The 21812-nt window shown below is 47.4% G+C and overlaps 1 protein-coding gene and 1 long non-coding RNA gene across 2 annotated transcripts in view; both read left to right on the top strand.

Moving 5' to 3' along the window:
- LOC110511675 (ryanodine receptor 2-like) overlaps positions 1-21812 on the top strand; it is a 532917-nt gene that overhangs the window by 375695 nt on the left and 135410 nt on the right. Inside the window, exons 57-67 of the mRNA XM_036989200.1 lie at positions 1003-1140; positions 1980-2060; positions 3138-3213; positions 7921-8044; positions 9277-9392; positions 10494-10558; positions 12663-12784; positions 13653-13702; positions 18314-18374; positions 19718-19956; positions 20508-20589. Coding sequence (XP_036845095.1) covers positions 1003-1140; positions 1980-2060; positions 3138-3213; positions 7921-8044; positions 9277-9392; positions 10494-10558; positions 12663-12784; positions 13653-13702; positions 18314-18374; positions 19718-19956; positions 20508-20589 — 1154 coding nt within the window. The remainder of the gene's footprint in view (positions 1-1002; positions 1141-1979; positions 2061-3137; positions 3214-7920; positions 8045-9276; positions 9393-10493; positions 10559-12662; positions 12785-13652; positions 13703-18313; positions 18375-19717; positions 19957-20507; positions 20590-21812) is intronic.
- LOC118966140 lies at positions 8146-8889 on the top strand. Its single transcript, XR_005053418.1, has 3 exons — positions 8146-8169; positions 8345-8469; positions 8645-8889. It is a non-coding gene; the product is annotated as an uncharacterized LOC118966140 (long non-coding RNA).

Consider the following 21812-nt stretch of genomic DNA (forward strand, 5'->3'; position numbering starts at 1 on the left):
AGTTCATCAACAACCAGGTCAGACTCAGTTCATCAACAACCAGGTCTGACACAGTTCATCAACAACCAGGTCAGACACAGTTCATCAACAACCAGGTCAGATCAGACTCAGTTCAACAACAACCAGGTCAGACACAGTTTATCAACAACCAGGTCAGACAAAGTTCATCAACAACCAGGTCAGACTCAATTCATCAACAACCAGGTCAGGTCAGACTCAGTTCATCAACAACCAGGTCAGACTCAGTTCATCAACAACCAGGTCAGACTCAGTTCATTAACAACCAGGTCAGACACAGTTCATCAACAACCAGGTCAGACTCAGTACATCAACAACCAGGTCAGACTCAGTTAATCAACAACCAGGTCAGACTCAGTTCATCAACAACCAGGTCAGACACAGTTCATCAACAACCAGGTCAGACACAGTTCATCAACAACCAGGTCAGACTCAGTTCATTAACAACCAGGTCAGACACAGTTCATCAACAACCAGGTCAGACTCAGTACATCAACAACCAGGTCAGACTCAGTTCATCAACAACCAGGTCAGTTACAGTTCATCAACAACCAGGTTAGACTCAGTTCATTAACAACCAGGTCAGTTACAGTTCATCAACAACCAGGTTAGACTCGGTTCATCAACAACCAGGTCAGACACAGTTCATCAACAACCAGGTCAGACACAGTTTATCAACAACCAGATCAGACACAGTTTCTCTATGTGTCTCCTCTTCTGTACTGTAGGATAAAGAGGTTTTTGTTTCAAACCTCCAGTCTCTCTCTGAGTCTCTTCTCTGTGAGATATATCTGTCTACCGTCCAGTCTCTCTCTGAGTCTCTTCCCTGTGAGATATATCTGTCTACCGTCCAGTCTCTCTCTGAGTCTCTTCCCTGTGAGATATATCTGTCTACCATCCAGTCTCTCTCTGAGTCTCTTCCCTGTGAGATATATCTGTCTACCGTCCAGTCTCTTTCTGAGTCTCTTCTCTGTGTCCCTCTAGGATAAAGAGTTGTACCGCTGGCCTATCAAGGAGTCTCTGAAGACGATGGTGATGTGGTGCTGGAGCATAGAGAGGACCAGGGAGGGAGACCCAGCCAGCCTACACAACAGAGCACGTAGGATCTCTCAGATCAGCCAGGTAGGAGGCGGTCACAGCCTTACAGTAACAACGTACAGTACTGACTGTGATGTGACACACTTCCAGCTGCTCCATCCATTCTAATGCACTGTGTTATACTGCTCCTAGTAATGCCTTTACGTGGTCGTCCAATCTCCTCTCTGATTCATACACTCCACAGCTCAATAGGGACATTCCCAATAGTAGATACTGACTGTTTCAGCATAGCGGAATATACAGTATGTCCTTCACCTGTCAGAGCAAAGTACAGGACATGTCAAGTAGCTAACAGTCCTGAGAAGAGTCCTGAGACACAGGACATGTCAAGTATCTAACAGGATCTGAGACTACAGGACATGTCAAGTAGATAACAGTCCTGAGAAGAGTCCTGAGACACAGGACATGTCAAGTATCTAACAGGATCTGAGACTACAGGACATGTCAAGTAGATAACAGTCCTGAGAAGAGTCCTGAGACACAGGACATGTCAAGTATCTAACAGGATCTGAGACTACAGGACATGTCAAGTAGATAACAGTCCTGAGAAGAGTCCTGAGACACAGGACATGTCAAGTATCTAACAGGATCTGAGACTACAGGACATGTCAAGTAGATAACAGTCCTGAGAAGAGTCCTGAGACACAGGACATGTCAAGTATCTAACAGGATCTGAGACTACAGGACATGTCAAGTAGATAACAGTCCTGAGAAGAGTCCTGAGACACAGGACATGTCAAGTATCTAACAGGATCTGAGACTACAGGACATGTCAAGTAGATAACAGTCCTTAGAAGAGTCCTGATACTACAGGACATGTCAAGTAGCTAACAGTCCTGTCTCTCCCTCTGTGTTCTTCCCAGCAACACTCTGTCGAAGGAGCTCCAGGTTTCAGCCCCAGACCCATCGACATGAGCAATGTGACACTGTCCCGGGACCTGCACGTGAGTGACATGCTACACATACTCTGAGTGACACGCTACAGTACTCTGAGTGACACGCTACACGTACTCTGAGTGACACGCTACACGTACTCTGAGTGACACGCTACACGTACTCTGAGTGACACACTACACGTACTCTGAGTGACACGCTACACGTACTCTGAGTGACACGCTACACGTACTCTGAGTGACACGCTACACATACTCTGAGTGACAAGCTACACATACTCTGAGAGACACGCTACACATACGCTGACTGACATGTGAAATGCTAAACACAGTCTGAGTGACACGCTGCACATACTCTGAGTGACACGCTAAACACAGTCTGAGTGACACGCTGCACATACTCTGAGTGACATGCTAAACACATACTCTGAGTGACACGCTACACATACTCTGAGTGACACGATACACATACTCTGAGTGACGCTAAACACAGTCTGAGTGCCACGCTACACATACTCTGAGTGCCACGCTACACATACTCTGAGTGACACGCTACACATACTCTGAGTGACACGCTACACATTCTCTGAGTGACACGCTACACATTCTCTGAGTGACACGCTACACATACTCTGAGTGACACGCTACACATACTCTAAGTGACACGCTACACATACTCTGAGTGACACGCTACACATACTCTGAGTGACACGCTACACATACTCTGAGTGACACGCCACACGTACTCTGAGTGACATGTGACACGCTACACATACTCTGAGTGACACGCTACACGTACTCTGAGTGACATGCTAAACATAATCTGACTGACATGATAAACACAGTCTGAGTCACATGCTACACGTGCTCTGAGTGACACATTACACGTGCTCTTAGTGACACGCTACACGTGCTCTGAGTGACACACTACACGTGCTCTGAGTGACACGCTACACATACTCTGAGTGACATGCTACACATACTCTGAGTGACATGCTACACGTGCTCTGAGTGACATGCTACAAGTTCTGTGTTACTTGCAACACAAGATGTGTGTATAATGGTTATGACAAAGTAAGCCCCAGTCTAGTTATTAACTTGAGTGTTTCTTATGTCCATTCTTTTCAGTCTATGGCAGAACTGCTTGCAGAGAACTATCATAATATTTGGGCGAAGAAGAAGAAACTTGAGCTAGAAGCCAAAGGTGCGTACAGTCGGACAGATGGTCCTTTAGGACAGACTTACCTCTGGTCTGTTAGCTTCCAACACCAAGTAACCAGCTGTTCCTGGTCTTGATTTGGTAACTGGTTTCCTGTTCTTGATCTGTTGCTGTGCCCCTCTGTACCTCTCTCTCTCTCTGTCTCCTGTGTTTAATAGGAAGAACAGTACTCTTTACTGATGAAGGTAACATGACATCCAACTGTAGCTCACTCTGCTGCTAGACATCCAACTGTAGCTCACCCTGCTGCTAGACGCCCAACTGTAGCTCACCCTGCTGCTAGACGTCCAACTCTAGCTCACTCTGCTGCTAGACATCCAACTGTAGCTCACCCTGCTGCTAGACATCCAACTGTAGCTCACTCTGCTGCTAGACATCCAACTGTAGCTCACTCTGCTGCTAGACGTCCAACTGTAGCTCACCCTGCTGCTAGACGTCCAACTGTAGCTCACCCTGCTGCTAGACATCCAACTGTAGCTCACCCTGCTGCTAGACGTCCAACTGTAGCTCACCCTGCTGCTAGACATCCAACTGTAGCTCACCCTGCTGCTAGACGTCCAACTGTAGCTCACTCTGCTGCTAGACGTCCAACTGTAGCTCACCCTGCTGCTAGACATCCAACTGTAGCTCACCCTGCTGCTAGACGTCCAACTGTAGCTCACGCTGCTGCTAGACATCCAACTAGAGACCTTAGATATCTGCTAGACATCCAACTGTAGCTCACTCTGCTGCTAGACATCCAACTAGAGACCTTAGATATCTGCTAGACATCCAACTGTAGCTCACGCTGCTGCTAGACATCCAACTAGAGACCTTAGATATCTGCTAGACATCCAACTAGAGACAGAACTAGAGACCTTAGATATCTGCTAATCATCCAACTAGAGACAGAACTAGAGACCTTAGATATCTGCTAATCATCCAACTAGAGACAGAACTAGAGACCGTAGATATCTGCTAGACATCCAATTAGAGACCTTAGATATCTGCTAGACATCCAACTAGAGACCTTAGATATCTGCTAGACATCCAACTAGAGACCTTAGATAGCTGCTAATCATCCAACTAGAGACAGAACTAGAGACCTTAGATATCTGCTAGACATCCAACTAGAGACCTTAGATATCTGCTAAACATCCAACTAGAGACAGAACTAGAGACCTTAGATATCTTCTAGACATTCAACTAGAGACCTTAGATAGCTGCTAATCATCCAACTAGAGACAGAACTAGAGACCTTAGATATCTGCTAGACATCCAACTAGAGACAGAACTAGAGACCTTAGATATCTGCTAGACATCCAACTAGAGACCTTAGATAGCTGCTAATCATCCAACTAGAGACAGAACTAGAGACCTTAGATATCTGCTAGACATTCAACTAGAGACCTTAGATATCTGCTAGACATTCAACTAGAGACCTTAGATATCTGTTAGAGACAGAACTAGAGACCTTAGTTATCTGTAAGAGACAGAACTAGAGACCTTAGATATCTGTTAGAGACAGAACTAGAGACCTTAGATATCTTCTAGACATTCAACTAGAGACCTTAGATAGCTGTTAGAGACAGAACTAGAGATCTTAGATATCTGTTAGAGACAGAACTAGAGACCTTAGATATCTGTTAGACAGAACTAGAGACCTTAGATATCTGTTAGAGACAGAACTAGAGATCTTAGATAGCTGTTAGAGACAGAACTAGAGATCTTAGATATCTGTTAGAGACAGAACTAGAGACCTTAGATATCTGTTAGAGACAGAACTAGAGATCTTAGATATCTGTTAGAGACAGAACTAGAGATCTTAGATATCTGTTAGAGACAGAACTAGAGACATTAGATATCTGTTAGAGACAGAACTAGAGGACATTATGTAGCTGTTAGAGACAGAACTAGAGGACATTAGGTAGCTGTTAGAGACAGAACTAGAGGACATTAGGTAGCTGTTAGAAACAGAACTAGAGACCTTAGATATCTGTTAGAGACAGAACTAGAGGACATTATGTAGCTGTTAGAGACAGAACTAGAGGACATTAGGTAGCTGTTAGAGACAGAACTAGAGACCTTAGATATATGTTAGAGACAGAACTAGAGATCTTAGATATCTGTTAGAGACAGAACTAGAGGACATTAGATATCTGTTAGAGACAGAACTAGAGGACATTAGATATCTGTTAGAGACAGAACTAGAGACCTTAGATATCTGTTAGAGACAGAACTAGAGGACATTAGATAGCTGTTAGAAACAGAACTAGAGATCTTAGATATCTGTTAGAGACAGAACTAGAGGACATTAGATATCTGTTAGAGACAGAACTAGAGGACATTAGATATCTGTTAGAGACAGAACTAGAGACCTTAGATATCTGTTAGAGACAGAACTAGAGGACATTAGATAGCTGTTAGAAAAAGAACTAGAGATCTTAGATAGCTGTTAGAGACAGAACTAGAGACCTTAGATATCTTCTAGACATTCAACTAGAGACCTTAGATATCTGTTAGAGACAGAACTAGAGATCTTAGATATCTGTTAGAGACAGAACTAGAGACCTTAGATATCTGTTAGAGACAGAACTAGAGACATTAGATATCTGTTAGAGACAGAACTAGAGACCTTAGATATCTGTTAGAGACAGAACTAGAGACCTTAGATATCTGTTAGAGACAGAACTAGAGACCTTAGATATCTGTTAGAGACAGAACTAGAGACCTTAGATAGCTGTTAGAGACAGAACTAGAGGACATTAGGTAGCTATTAGAGACAGAACTAGAGGACATTAGATAGCTATTAGAGACAGAACTAGAGGACATTAGATAGCTATTAGAGACAGAACTAGAGGACATTAGATAGCTATTAGAGACAGAACTAGAGACATTAGATAGCTGTTAGAGACAGAACTAGAGACCTTAGATATCTGTTAGAGACAGAACTAGAGATCTTAGATATCTGTTAGAGACAGAACTAGAGACCTTAGATATCTGTTAGAGACAGAAATAGAGACCTTAGATATCTGTTAGAGACAGAACTAGAGATCTTAGATATCTGTTAGAGACAGAACTAGAGATCTTAGATAGCTGTTAGAGACAGAACTAGAGACCTTAGATATCTTCTAGACATTCAACTAGAGACCTTAGATAGCTGTTAGAGACAGAACTAGAGATCTTAGATATCTGTTAGAGACATAACTAGAGACATTAGGTAGCTGTTAGAGACATAACTAGAGACCTTAGATATCTGTTAGAGACAGAACTAGAGATCTTAGATATCTGTTAGAGACAGAACTAGAGATCTTAGATAGCTGTTAGAGACAGAACTAGAGACCTTAGATATCTTCTAGACATTCAACTAGAGACCTTAGATAGCTGTTAGAGACAGAACTAGAGATCTTAGATATCTGTTAGAGACAGAACTAGAGGACATTAGGTAGCTGTTAGAGACAGAACTAGAGACATTAGGTAGCTGTTAGAGACATAACTAGAGACATTAGGTAGCTGTTAGAGACATAACTAGAGACATTAGATAGCTGTTAGAGACAGAACTAGAGACCTTAGATATCTGTTGGGTTAATGACTGTGTTGGCTGGGCCCACAGCTATACTGTGTTGGCTGGGCCCACAGCTATACTGTGTTGGCTGGGCCCACAGCCATACTGTGTTGGCTGGGCCCACAGCTATACTGTGTTGGCTGGGCCCACAGCTATACTGTGTTGGCTGGGCCCACTGTGTTGGCTGGGCCCACAGGGCCCACAGCTATACTGTGTTGGCTGGTCCCACTGTGTTGGCTGGGCCCACAGCTCTACTGTGTTGGCTGGGCTCACGCTATACTGTGTTGGCTGGGCTCACAGCTATACTGTGTTGGCTGGGCCCACAGCTATACTGTGTTGGCTGGGCCGACAGCTATACTGTGTTGGCTGGGCCCACAGCTATACTGTGTTGGCTGGGCCCACAGCTATACTGTGTTGGCTGGGCTCACAGCTATACTGTGTTGGCTGGGCCCACAGCTATACTGTGTTGGCTGGGCCCACAGCTACACTGTGTTGGCTGGGCCCACAGCTATACTGTGTTGGCTGGGCCCACAGCTATTCTGTGTTGGCTGAGCCCACAGCTATACTGTGTTGGCTGAGCCCACAGCTATACTGTGTTGGCTGAGCCCACAGCTATACTGTGTTGGCTTGGCCCACATCTATACTGTGTTGGCTGGGCCCACAGCTATACTGTGTTGGCTGGGCCCACAGCTATACTGTGTTGGCTGAGCCCACAGCTATACTGTGTTGGCTGGGCCCACAGCTACACTGTGTTGGCTGGGCCCACAGCTATACTGTGTTGGCTGGGCCCACAGCTATACTGTTGGCTGGGCCCACAGCTATACTGTGTTGGCTGGGCCCACAGCTATACTGTGTTGGCTGGGCCCACAGCTATATTGTGTTGGCTGGGCCCACAGCCATACTGTGTTGGCTGGGCCCACAGCTATACTGTGTTCTAGGACGTGCTATAGTAGTACACTTGTAGTGTTGCTTTGCACCTGATTTCCTAACTGCTGGTTCGATTGCAGTTCAGTTAACAACCAGCAGGTGTCACTGTGAGACTGTGAAGTCCTCTCATTCACAGACGCCGCAACGGTCAATGTCCCCACTATTTTCAAACATCCAAAATGTCTTTCTCTGTCTCAGTGTTTCCTCTGATCTTGTTCCAGGAGGAGGGAACCATCCCTTACTGGTGCCCTATGACACGCTCACCGCCAGAGAGAAATACAAAGACAGAGGAAAAGCCCAAGACATTCTCAAGTTCTTTCAGATAAATGGCTACACTGTGTCCAGGTGAGGATGGTTAGACTGTGTCCAGGTGAGGATTGTTATACTGTGTCCAGGTGAGGATGGTTAGACTGTGTCCAGGTGAGGATGGTTACACTGTGTCCAGGTGAGGATGGTTATACTGTGTCCAGGTGAGGATGGTTAGACTGTGTCCAGGTGAGGATGGTTATACTGTGTCCAGGTGAGGATGGTTATACTGTGTCCAGGTGAGGAAGGTTATACTGTGTCCAGGTGAGGAAGGCCACTCTGTGTCCAGATGAGGATGGCTATACTGTGTCCAGGTGAGGAAGGCCACTCTGTGTCCAGGTGAGGATGGTTATACTGTGTCCAGGTGAGGATGGTTATACTGTGTCCAGGTGAGGATGGTTATACTGTGTCCAGGTGAGGATGGTTACACTGTGTCCAGGTGAGGATGGTTATACTGTGTCCAGGTGAGGATGGTTATACTGTGTCCAGGTGAGGAAGGTTATACTGTGTCCAGGTGAGGATGGTTATACTGTGTCCAGGTGAGGATGGTTATACTGTGTCCAGGTGAGGATGGTTACACTGTGTCCAGGTGAGGATGGTTATACTGTGTCCAGGTGAGGAAGGCCACTCTGTGTCCAGGTGAGGATGGTTATACTGTGTCCAGGTGAGGATGGTTATACTGTGTCCAGGTGAGGATGGTTACACTGTGTCCAGGTGAGGATGGTTATACTGTGTCCAGGTGAGGATGGTTATACTGTGTCCAGGTGAGGATGGTTATACTGTGTCCAGGTGAGGAAGGCCACTCTGTGTCCAGGTGAGGATGGTTATACTGTGTCCAGGTGAGGATGGTTATACTGTGTCCAGGTGAGGATGGCTATACTGTGTCCAGGTGAGGAAGGCCACTCTGTGTCCAGGTGAGGATGGTTATACTGTGTCCAGGTGAGGATGGTTATACTGTGTCCAGGTGAGGATGGTTATACTGTGTCCAGGTGAGGATGGTTATACTGTGTCCAGGTGAGGATGGTTATACTGTGTCCAGGTGAGGATGGTTATACTGTGTCCAGGTGAGGATGGTTATACTGTGTCCAGGTGAGGATGGCTATACTGTCTGACTGGTTGATTGACTGACTGGTTGTTAACTGATTATCTAACTGACTGACCAACTGTCTGTCTGTCTATCAGTATGTAAGCTGACTGGTTGACTGACTGACTGACTGGCTGACTGATTGTCTGACTGGCGGGCTGGCTGGCTGACTGGTTTATCTCTACAGGGCCATGAAAGAGCAGGAGTTGGATACTCCCTCCATGGAGAAGCGTTTTGCCTACACCTTCCTGCAGCAGCTCATCACCTACGTAGACGAGGCCCACGAACACATGCTGGAGTCTGGTGAGGAATGAACGTCCCCAACGGCACCCTGCTGCCATAGAGCTCTGGTCAACAGTAGTGCACTACATAGGGAATAGGGCTGTAGTATAAAGTAGTGCACTACATGGGGAATAGGGCTGTAGTATAAAGTAGTGCACTACAGAGGGAATAGGGCTGTAGTATAAAGTAGTGCACTATATAGGGAATAGGGCTGTAGTATAAAGTAGTGCACTATATAGGGAATAGGGCTGTAGTATAAAGTAGTGCACTATATAGGGAATAGGGCTGTAGTATAAAGTAGTGCACTATATAGGGAATAGGGCTGTAGTATAAAGTAGTGTACTATATAGGGAATTGGGCTGTAGTATAAAGTAGTGCACTATATAGGGAATAGGGCTGTAGTATAAAGTAGTGCACTACATAGGGCTGTAGTATAAAGTAGTGCACTATATAGGGAATAGGGTGCCATTGGGGATTAAGCCACTGTCTGCTGCTTAAATGACTATTACTTCAATTTAAACATGAACAATACTAATGTCTATTATTCCACTAAATCCTGTTGTCTCTGTTCTGATGTCCCTGTTCTGATGTCCCTGTTCTGATGTCCCTGTTCTGATGTCCCCCTCCCCTCTATAAGACGTTGGGACACCACCTAATGTCTAATATTCCACTAAATCCTGTTGTCCCTGTTCTGATGTCCTCCTCCCCTCTATAAGACGTTGGGACACCACCTAATGTCTAATATTCCACTAAATCCTGTTGTCCCTGTTCTGATGTCCCTGTTCTGATGTCCATGTTCTGATGTCCCTGTTCTGATGTCCTCCTCCCCTCTATAAGACGTTGGGACACCACCTAATGTCTAATATTCCACTAAATCCTGTTGTCCCTGTTCTGATGTCCCTGTTCTGATGTCCATGTTCTGATGTCCCTGTTCTGATGTCCTCCTCCCCTCTATAAGACGTTGGGACACCACCTAATGTCTATTATTCCACTAAATCCTGATGTCCCTGTTCTGATGTCCCTGTTCTGTTGTCCCTGTTCTGATGTCCCTGTTCTGTTGTCCCTGTTCTGATGTCCCTGTTCTGATGTCCCTGTTCCTGTTGTCCTCCTCCCCTCTATAAGACGTTGGGACACCACCGAAAGGAGAGAGCGTTCCTCACGAACATCAGATGAAGTTTTTTGGAAAGGTGAGACTGACTCCTGCCTGCTTCTCTCCACCATGTCCCACCACCTCAACAACCGAACACACATCAACCTCAGAAGACCAAATAGCATTTACGGAATATGCTGAGCTCCAACCGTAGTGGGACAATTCAAATCAGTTTATTAGTTTATTAGTCACGTGACTTACAGGCTTACAGGCTCTAGCCAATAGTGCAAAAAAGGTATTAGGTGAACAATAGGTAGGTAAAGAAATAAAACAACAGTAACAAGACAGGCTATATACAGTAGAGAGGCTATATACAGTAGAGAGGCTATATACAGTAGAGAGGCTATATACAGTAGAGGTTATATACAGTAGAGAGGCTATATACAGTAGAGGTTATATACAGTAGAGAGGCTATATACAGTAGAGAGGCTATATACAGTAGAGGCTATATACAGTAGAGAGGCTATATACAGTAGTGAGGCTATATACAGTAGAGAGACTATATACAGTAGAGAGGCTATATACAGTAGTGAGGCTATATACAGTAGTGAGGCTATATACAGTAGAGAGACTATATACAGTAGGGAGACTATATACAGTAGGGAGGCTATATACAGTAGAGAGGCTATATACAGTAGAGAGGCTATATACAGTAGAGAGACTATATACAGTAGGGAGGCTATATACAGTAGAGAGGCTATATACAGTAGAGAGGCTACATACAGACACTGGTAAGTCAGGCTGATTGAGGTAGTATGTACATGTAGATATGGTTAAAGTGACTATGCATATATGATGAACAGAGATTAGCAGTAGCGTAAGGGACGCATGTTGGGTTGTTTGGGCTCCGTACTCCAGCACTTTGGACTTGAAATTATACACTTACTATGAGGTTAAAGTGCAGCCTGTCAGCTTTAATTTCCATATCAGGTGAGAAAGTGACAGAGGCTTAAATATCATACCTCCCCAAAATGCCATATCTTCTGTTATTGTAATGTTGAGAGGTTAGCATGTCTTGGAGGTATGCTAACCTCCCTTGTTATTGTAATGGTCAGATGTTAGCATGTCTTGGAGGTATGCTAACCTCCCTTGTTATTGTAATGGTCAGATGTTAGCATGTCTTGGAGGTATGCTAACCTACCCTGTTATTGTAATGATGAGAGGTTAGCATGTCTTGTCGGTATGCTAACCTCCCCTGTTATTGTAATGGTGAGGGGTTAGCATGCTAACCTCCCCTGTCATTGTAATGGTGAGAGGTTAGCATGTCTTGGGGGTATGCTAACCTCCCCTGTTATTGTAATGGTGAGAGGTTAGCATGCTAACCTCCCCTGTTATTGTAATGGTGAGAGGTTAGCATGTCTTGGGGGTATGCTAACCTCCCTTGTTATTGTAATGATGAGAGGTTAGCATGTCTTGGGGGTATGCTAACCTCCCCTGTTATTGTAATGGTGAGGGGTTAGCATGCTAACCTCCCCTGTCATTGTAATGGTGAGAGGTTAGCATGATAACCTCCCCTGTTATTGTAATGGTGAGGGGTTAGCATGCTAACCTCCCCTGTTATTGTAATGATGAGAGGTTAGCATGTCTTGGAGGTATGCTAATCTCCCTTGTTATTGTAATGATGAGAGGTTAGCATGTCTTGGAGGTTTGCTAACCTCCCTTGTTATTGTAATGATGAGAGGTTAGCATGTCTTGGAGGTATGATATTTGTGCGTCTGTAACTTTCTCACTCATTATTATTCACGATTCATTCAGGATTATATGTAATCATGGTAACATTCAGATTAATGAAGTGTTTAGAAACATATTCTATTCTTCTTTACAATTAATTATTTATTTTTTAAATACATGATTTACTATTAATTTCTATTGGGCAACCAAATAATCTGAAACACAACCAAAACAAACAGCCAATACAGCCAACAATAGTGACAAGCAACAGGGCCTTGTACAATAACACCCAGGCCAGGACAACACCCGGGCAACAACAAGGTCCAATCATGAGATGAGCTAGCGAGCAACACAGACTGGTTACCGGACAGGAGATGACCTTCGTCTCTCTGAGAAGCCAGAGTCTTTCACGTTCACCTGATGAACTATTTCTGAACCCGTGAGACTAATGGAACCCTGGGCTCCCTTAGGTGGTCCTGCCATTGGTCGACCAGTACTTCAAGAATCACCGCCTCTACTTCCTGTCCACGGCCATCCGACCAATCAGCAGCGGGGGCCACGCCTCCAATAAGGAGAAGGAGATGGTGACAAGGTGAGAGATTATACATAGATTCGCATGTCCAATACATTGCTTCAGTCTCCGTAGTACAATATTAATACATGGAATGTGATTGGTGCTGTGGGTTGTTGAATGTGCTCTTTGAAGAGGTCGGGTTTCAGATGTTTTCAGAAGATGGGCAGGGGACTCTGTTGTCTTAGTTTCAGGGGGAAGCTGTTGTTTTGAAACCCTAGACTGTAGCTCTAGTCCTGACACAGTGTTGTTTTGAAACCCTGGACTGTAGCTCTAGTCCTGACACAGTGTTGTTTTGAAACCCTAGACTGTAGCTCTAGTCCTGACACAGTGTTGTTTTGGAACCCTGGACTGTAGCTCTAGTCCTGACACAGTGTTGTTTTGAAACCCTAGACTGTAACTCTAGTCCTGACACAGTGTTGATTTGAAACCCAGGACTGTAGCTCTAGTCCTGACACTGTTGTTTTGAAACCCTAGACTGTAACTCTAGTCCTGACACAGTGTTGTTTTGAAACCCTGGACTGTAGCTCTAGTCCTGACACAGTGTTGTTTTGAAACCCTGGACTGTAGCTCTAGTCCTGACACAGTGTTGCTTTGAAACCCTGGACTGTAGCTCTAGTCCTGACACAGTGTTGTTTTGAAACCCTGGACTGTAGCTCTAGTCCTGACACAGTGTTGTTTTGAAACCCTAGACTGTAGCTCTAGTCCTGACGCAGTGTTGCTTTGAAACCCTAGACTGTAGCTCTGTAGATGTGTAAATCTGAGTGATTCAGACATCACTCGCTCTTATAAAGCAGACTATTCTTCTTCATCTTCAAGTTGCGTCACTTGATTATCTCTGTCTTTGTTTCCCCTCTTTCCTCTTACGTTTTCTTCATCTTCTCTTCAGTCTGTTCTGCAAACTGGGACTTCTTGTCAGACATAGGATATCATTGTTTGGTAAGAAGGCTGTGAAGAGTGTGCTTCTAAGGATAGTGTGGACATTTGGAATGTATCCCAAATGACTCCCTATTCCCTATGTAGTGCACTACTTTTGACCAAATCCCTATTCCCTTTGTAGTGCACTACTTTTGACCAGATCCCTATGCACTATAAAGGGTGCCATTTGGGACACATCTAATAGTTTAATGCTGGGTCTAATACCCCTGTCTCCATCCCCAACCCCTGGTCCCAGCTCCTACCCCTGGTCCCAGCTCCTACCCCTGGTCCCAGCTCCTGCCCCTGGCCCCAGCTCCTACCCCTGGTCCCAGCTCCTACCCCTGGTCCCAGCTCCTACCCCTGGTCCCAGCTCCTACCCCTGGCCCCAGCTCCTACCCCTGGCCCCAGCTCCTACCCCTGGTCCCACCTCTTACCCCTGACCCCACCTCTTACCCCTGACCCCAGCTCCTACCCCTGGTCCCAGGTCCTACACCTGGTCCCAGCTCCTACCCCTGGCCCCAGCTCCTACCCCTGGTCCCAGGTCTTGGCCCCAGCTCCTACCCCTGGTCCCAGCTCCTACCCCTGGTTCCAGCTCCTACCCCTGTTCCCAGCTCCTACCCCTGACCCCCAGCTCCTACCCCTGGTTCCAGCTCCTACCTCTGGCCCCATCTTCTACCCCTGGTCCCAGGTCTTGGCCCCAGCTCTTACCCCTGGTCCCAGCTCCTACCCCTGGTTCCAGCTCCTACCCCTGGTTCCAGCTCCTACCCCTGACCCCCAGCTCCTAACCCTGGTCCCAGCTCCTACCCCTGGTCCCAGCTCCTACCTCTGGTCCCAGCTCCTACAGCTGGCCCCAGCTCCTACCCATGGTCCCAGCTCCTAACCCTGGTTCCAGATCTTACCCCTGGTGCCAGCTCCTACCCCTGGCCCAAGCTCCAGCTTTTGGTCCCAGCTCCTACCCCTGACCCCCAGCTCCTACCCCTGGTCCCAGCTCCTACCCCTGGTTCCAGCCCCTACTCATTGTTCCAGCTCCTATCCCTGGCCCCAGCTCCTACCCCTGGTTCCAGCTCCTACCCCTGGTTCCAGCTCCTACCCCTGGTCCCAGGTCTTGGCCCAGCTCCTACCCCTGGTTCCTGCTCCTACCCCTGGTCCCAGCTCCTACCCCTGACCCCCAGCTTCTAACCCTGGTCCCAGCTTCTACCCCTGGTTACAGCTCCTACCCCTGGCCCCTGCTCCTACCCCTGGTCCCAGCTCCTGCCCCTGGCCCCAGCTCCTACCCCTGGTCCCAGCTCCTACCCCTGGTCCCAGCTCCTACCCCTGTTCCCAGCTCCTACACCTGGCCCCAGCTCCTACCCCTGGCCCCAGCTCCTACCCCAGGTCCCAGATCCTACCCCTGGTCCCACCTCTTACCCCTGACCCCAGCTCCTACCCCTGGCCCCAGCTCCTACCCCTGGTCCCAGGTCTTGGCCCCAGCTCCTACCCCTGGCCCCAGCTCCTACCCCTGGTTCCAGCTCCTACCCCTGTTCCCAGCTCCTACCCCTGGTTCCAGCTCCTACCTCTGGCCCCATCTCCTACCCCTGGTCCCAGGTCTTGGCCCCAGCTCCTACCCCTGGTCCCAGCTCCTACCTCTGGTTCCAGATCCTACCCCTGGTGCCAGCTCCTACCCCTGGTCCCAGCTCCAGCTCTTGGTCCCAGCTCCTACCCCTGACCCCCAGCTCCTAACCCTGGTCCCAGCTCCTACCCCTGGTTCCATCCCCTACTCCTGGTCCCAGCTCCTACGCCTGGTTCCAGCTCCTATCACTGGCCCCAGGTCTTGGCCCCAGCTCCTACCCCTGGCCCCAGCTCATACCCCTGGTCCCAGGTCTTGGCCCCAGCTCCTAACCCTGGTTCCAGCTCCTAACCCTGGTCCCAGCTCCTACCCCTGGCTCCAGCTCCTACCCATGGTCCCAGCACCTACCCCTGGTTCCAGATCTTACCCCTGGTACCAGCTCCTACCCATGGTCCCAGCTCCAGCTCTTGGTCCCAGCTCCTACCCCTGGTTCCAGCCCCTACCCCTGGTCCCAGCTCCTACCCCTGGATCCAGCTCCTACCCCTGGTCCCAGGTCTTGGGCCCAGCTCCTACCCCTGTCCCCAGCTTCTAAACCTGGTCCCAGCTCCTACCCCTGGCCCCAGCTTCCAACCCTGGTCCCAGCTCCTACCCCTGGTTCCAGCTCCTACCCCTGGTTCCAGCTCCTAACCCTGACCCCCTGCTCCTACCCCTGGTCCCAGCTCCTACCCCTGGTTCCATCCCCTACCCCTGGTCCCAGCTCCTACCCCTGGATCCAGCTCCTACCCCTGGTCCCAGGTCTTGGCCCCAGCTCCCACCCCTGTCCCCAGCTTCTAAACCTGGTCCCAGCTCCTACCCCTGGCCCCAGCTTCTAACCCTGGTCCCAGCTCCTACCCCTGGTTCCAGCTCCTACCCCTGGTCCCAGCTCCTACCCCTGGTCCCAGCTCCTACCCCTGTCCCCTACCCCTGGTCCCAGCTCCTACCCCTGACCCCCTGCTCCTACCCCTGGTCCCAGCTCCTACCCCTGGCCCCAGCTCCTACCCCTGGTCCCAGCTCCTACCCCTGGTCCCAGCTCCTACCCCTGTCCCCTAACCCTGGTCCCAGCTCCCACCCCTGTCCCCAGCTTCTAAACCTGGTCCCAGCTCCTACCCCTGGCCCCAGCTTCTAACCCTGGTCCCAGCTCCTACCCCTGGTTCCAGCTCCTACCCCTGGCCCCAGCTCCTACCCCTGGTCCCAGCTCCTACCCCTGGTCCCAGCTCCTACCCCTGTCCCCTAACCCTGGTCCTAGCTCCCACCCCTGTCCCCAGCTTCTAAACCTGGTCCCAGCTCCTACCCCTGGCCCCAGCTCCTACCCCTGACCCCCTGCTCCTACCCCTGGTCCCAGCTCCTACCCCTGGCCCCAGCTCCTACCCCTGGTCCCAGCTCCTACCCCTGGTCCCAGCTCCTACCCCTGTCCCCTAACCCTGGTCCCAGCTCCTACCCCTGGCCCCAGCTCCTAGCCCTGGCCCCAGCTCCTACCCCTGGTCCCAGCTCCTACCCCTGGTCCCAGCTCCTGCCCCTGGTCCCAGCTCCTACCCCTGGTCCCAGCTCCTGCCCCTGGTCCCAGCTCCTACTCCTGGTCCCAGCTCCTACCCCTGGTCCCAGCTCCTACTCCTGGTCCCAGCTCCTACTCCTGGTCCCAGCTCCTACTCCTGGTCCCAGCTCCTACTCCTGGTCCCAGCTCCTGCCCCTGGTCCCAGCTCCTGCCCCTGGTCCCAGCTCCTACTCCTGGTCCCAGCTCCTACTCCTGGTCCCAGCTCCTACTCCTGGTCCCAGCTCCTCCCTATAGGCACTTAAAATACTGCAGATGCCTGTGAAGCATGCAAAGTTTTCTAAGCCGATTAGACCGAATGCTCTGGCTATGCATGGGAGTAAAGTGTAGTTCCTGTGCTGTTTGTCATATTTGAAAGCCCCAATCCATTTAATAACTGCCTTAGGTCTAGGTTACTGGTGTTTTATATTGGAAGTGTGTGATCTGTCCATCTAAACCTACATGCGTGTGGTCTTCAGTAGTATCAGTACACTGGACTCTATGGTTCTGTATCCATGCATGTCTCAGCTCTACACTGGACTCTGTGGTTCTGTATCCATGCATGTCCTCAGCTCTACATTGGACTCTGTGGTTCTGTATCCATGCATGTCTCAGCTCTACACTGGACTCTGTGGTTCTGTATCCATGCATGTCTCAGCTCTACACTGGACTCTGTGGTTCTGTATCCATGCATGTCTCAGCTCTACACTGGACTCTGTGGTTCTGTATCCATGCATGTCTCAGCTCTACACTGGACTCTGTGGTTCTGTATCCATGCATGTCCTCAGCTCTACATTGGACTCTGTGGTTCTGTATCCATGCATGTCTCAGCTCTACACTGGACTCTGTGGTTCTGTATCCATGCATGTCCTCAGCTCTACATTGGACTCTGTGGTTCTGTATCCATGCATGTCTCAGCTCTACACTGGACTCTGTGGTTCTGTATCCATGCATGTCTCAGCTCTACACTGGACTCTGTGGTTCTGTATCCATGCATGTCTCAGCTCTACACTGGACTCTGTGGTTCTGTATCCATGCATGTCCTCAGCTCTACATTGGACTCTGTGGTTCTGTATCCATGCATGTCTCAGCTCTACACTGGACTCTGTGGTTCTGTATCCATGCATGTCTCAGCTCTACACTGGACTCTGTGGTTCTGTATCCATGCATGTCTCAGCTCTACACTGGACTCTGTGGTTCTGTATCCATGCATGTCTCAGCTCTACACTGGACTCTGTGGTTCTGTCTCAGCTCTACACTGGGACCCTGTGGTTCTGTCTCAGTTCTACACTGGACTCTGTGGTTCTGTATCCATGCTTGCCTCAGCTCTACACTGGACCCTGTGGTTCCGTATCCATGCTTGTCTCAGCTCTACACTGGACCCTGTGGTTCCGTATCCATGCTTGTCTCAGCTCGTCTATATGCTGTGGTTCCGTATCCATGCTTGTCTCAGCTCGTCTATATGCCGTGGTGCTACAGGACTACTCACGCTGTAACACTGCCTCATGTCTCAACACAGGAAGCCATGCTACCTCCATAGTCAACTGTCTTCACATACTGGGCCAGACACTGGACGCCAGGTGAGTGACCACATGAACCCTATTCATATGGAAGTCATATTGAGTGTGTTTGGAGCCCCATTAGCATATGTTAAAAGTTGTTTTTCTCAACATGTTGTTTCACCATTACCCTCTGGATTTAGAATCCAGCCATCTCTCAACATGTTGTTTCACCATTACCCTCTGGATTTAGAATCCAGCCATCTCTCAACATGTTGTTTCACCATTACCCACTGGGTTTAGAATCCAGCCATCTCTCAACATGTTGTTTCACCATTACCCACTGGATTTAGAATCCAGCCATCTCTCAACATGTTGTTTCACCATTGCCCTCTGGATTTAGAATCCAGCCATCTCTCAACATGTTGTTTCACCATTACCCTCTGGATTTAGAATCCAGCCATCTCTCAACATGTTGTTTCAACATTACCCACTGGGTTTAGAATCCAGCCATCTCTCAACATGTTGTTTCACCATTACCCACTGGATTTAGAATCCAGCCATCTCTCAACATGTTGTTTCAACATTACCCACTGGGTTTAGAATCCAGCCATCTCTCAACATGTTGTTTCACCATTACCCACTGGGTTTAGAATCCAGCCATCTCTCAACATGTTGTTTCACCATTACCCACTGGATTTAGAATCCAGCCATCTCTCAACATGTTGTTTCACCATTACCCACTGGATTTAGAATCCAGCCATCTCTCAACATGTTGTTTCACCATTACCCTCTGGATTTAGAATCCAGCCATCTCTCAACATGTTGTTTCACCATTACCCACTGGATTTAGAATCCAGCCATCTCTCAACATGTTGTTTCACCATTACCCACTGGGTTTAGAATCCAGCCATCTCTCAACATGTTGTTTCACCATTACCCACTGGATTTAGAATCCAGCCATCTCTCAACATGTTGTTTCACCATTACCCACTGGGTTTAGAATCCAGCCATCTCTCAACATGTTGTTTCACCATTACCCACTGGATTTAGAATCCAGCCATCTCTCAACATGTAGTTTCACCATTACCCTCTGGATTTAGAATCCAGACATCTCTCAACATGTTGTTTCACCATTACCCTCTGGATTTAGAATCCAGCCATCTCTTAACATGTTGTCTGCATCCCCACAATCTGTGCATTTGAGAAAGCTTGGTGTGATTGTGAGTTAATGGTTGCTTTGGTATCTCCATTCATAATAATCTGTGCCATTAAGCAGACGATTTTATCCTGAACCACCTCGTGTGTGTGTGTGTGTATACATTTTAAGTATGGGTGGCCCCGGGATTCGAACCCACAATCCTGGCGGTACCAGCGCCGTTCTCTACCAACTGATCGTAATATAATCCGTGTCTGTTCTCCAGGACGGTGATGAAGACGGGTCTGGAGACGGTGAAGGCGGCGTTGAGGGCGTTCTTCGACAACGCAGCAGAGGACTTGGAGAAGACTTTAGAGAACCTGAAACAGGGCCAGTTCACTCACAGTCACTCCCAGCCCAAAGGAGTCACCCAGATCATTAACTACACCAGCGTAGCCCTGCTCCCTGTCCTCTCCTCCCTGTTCGAACACATCGGGCAGAACCTCTTTGGGGAAGACCTCATATGTATGCATACCAGTAGATCAATTCACATTTGGATCATTTGTTTTTTTGCTGAACAAAACCTGATATAGGGGCAAATCCACCAAAGCCTGATGAGAGCTTGTAGCACCACCTATTGGCCAATGATGAAACTGCACTTACCTGTTGCTCAAACATGAGACAAGCCCTCATTAGGCATTGTTAATTAAAAAGGCCATCCCTGTATCTCACGAGACCAGTCCTCTTTAGGCATTGTTAATTAAAAAGGCCATCCCTGTATCTCACACAAGACAAGCCCTCATTGTTAATTAAAAAGGCCATCCCTGTATCTCACACAAGACAAGGCCTAATTAGTAATTGTTAATTAAAAAGGCCATCCCTGTGTCTCATACAAGACCAGCCCTCATTAGTCATTGTTAATTAAAAAGGCTTCATGTATATCTGGCTTAAAGTACCAATAAATAAGCCAAGGCCTGTTTGACCCCTAATGTCTTATTGTAGTCCAACTACACCGTCCTGTAAAGATCATACTGTAGGTCCTCTGTGTAAGGAGACTTCCCTTGTTGTCTTCACAGTGGATGATGTCCAGGTGGCCTGTTACAGGATCCTCAACAGCCTGTATAGTCTTGGTACCAACAACAGCATCTACGTAGAAAGGTAACGTCAAAATGAAACGCAATGTGAACGCGATGATTAATTAAGAGGAAGTCAATCACACAGTCAACTCGAGGTCATTTAGTAAGTTCACCATTCTGCGATTCTCACTGTTGAACATCGTAACAGTGTTCAACACAACGCTCTTTTCGTCATCATTCGATCTGATCCGTTATCATTCTGTCTGATCCATTATCATTCGATCTGATCCGTTATCATTCTGTCTGATCCATTATCATTCGATCTGATCCGTTATCATATGATCTGATCCGCTCTCATTTGATCTGATCCGTTATCATTTGATCTGATCCGTTATCATTTGATCTGATCCGTTATCATTTTGTCTAATCCGTTATCATTTGATCTGATCCGTTATCATTTTGTCTAATCCGTTATCATTTGATCTGATCCGTCATCATTTGATCTGATCCGTTATTATTTGATCTTATCCATTATCATTTGATCTGATCCGCTCTCATTTGATCTGATCCGTTATCATTTGATCTGATCCGTTATCATTTGATCTGATCCGTTATCATTTTGTCTAATCCGTTATCATTTGATCTGATCCGTTATTATTTGATCTTATCCATTATCATATGATCTGATCCGCTCTCATTTGATCTGATCCGTTATCATTTGATCTGATCCGTTATCATTTGATCTGATCCGTTATCATTTTGTCTAATCCGTTATCATTTGATCTGATCCGTTATCATTTTGTCTAATCCGTTATCATTTGATCTGATCCGTTATCATTTGATCTGATCCGTTATCATTTTGTCTAATCCGTTATCATTTGATCTGATCCGTTATCATTTTGTCTAATCCGTTATCATTTGATCTTATCCATTATCATTCTGTCTGATCCGTTATCATTTGATCTGATCCGTCATCATTTGATCTGATCCGTTATCATTTGATCTGATCTGTTATCATTTGATCTGATCAGTCAACGGCCATTTTTTTTCTAAAGTCATCTGGTATCCTTTCATTTCAACCCAATAAGCAAAAAAATAAAACCGTACCAATCTTCATGTTAAACTACTTTTACAAATGTCAAAATGAATTCAATGTGAATATGATGATTAAGAGGAAGATAGGGTGTCTTGGAACTGATCAGCTACCCAGCTGGTTGAAATGGATTCAAAATACATCATCCAACCAGTTACGCCATTCATGTCCATTACAGAAATATAATTATGGGGTTCAAGCAGAGAAGCTGG

This window comes from Oncorhynchus mykiss, chromosome 1 (assembly GCF_013265735.2).
Source record: "Oncorhynchus mykiss isolate Arlee chromosome 1, USDA_OmykA_1.1, whole genome shotgun sequence".
Taxonomy (NCBI): Eukaryota; Metazoa; Chordata; class Actinopteri; order Salmoniformes; family Salmonidae; genus Oncorhynchus; species Oncorhynchus mykiss.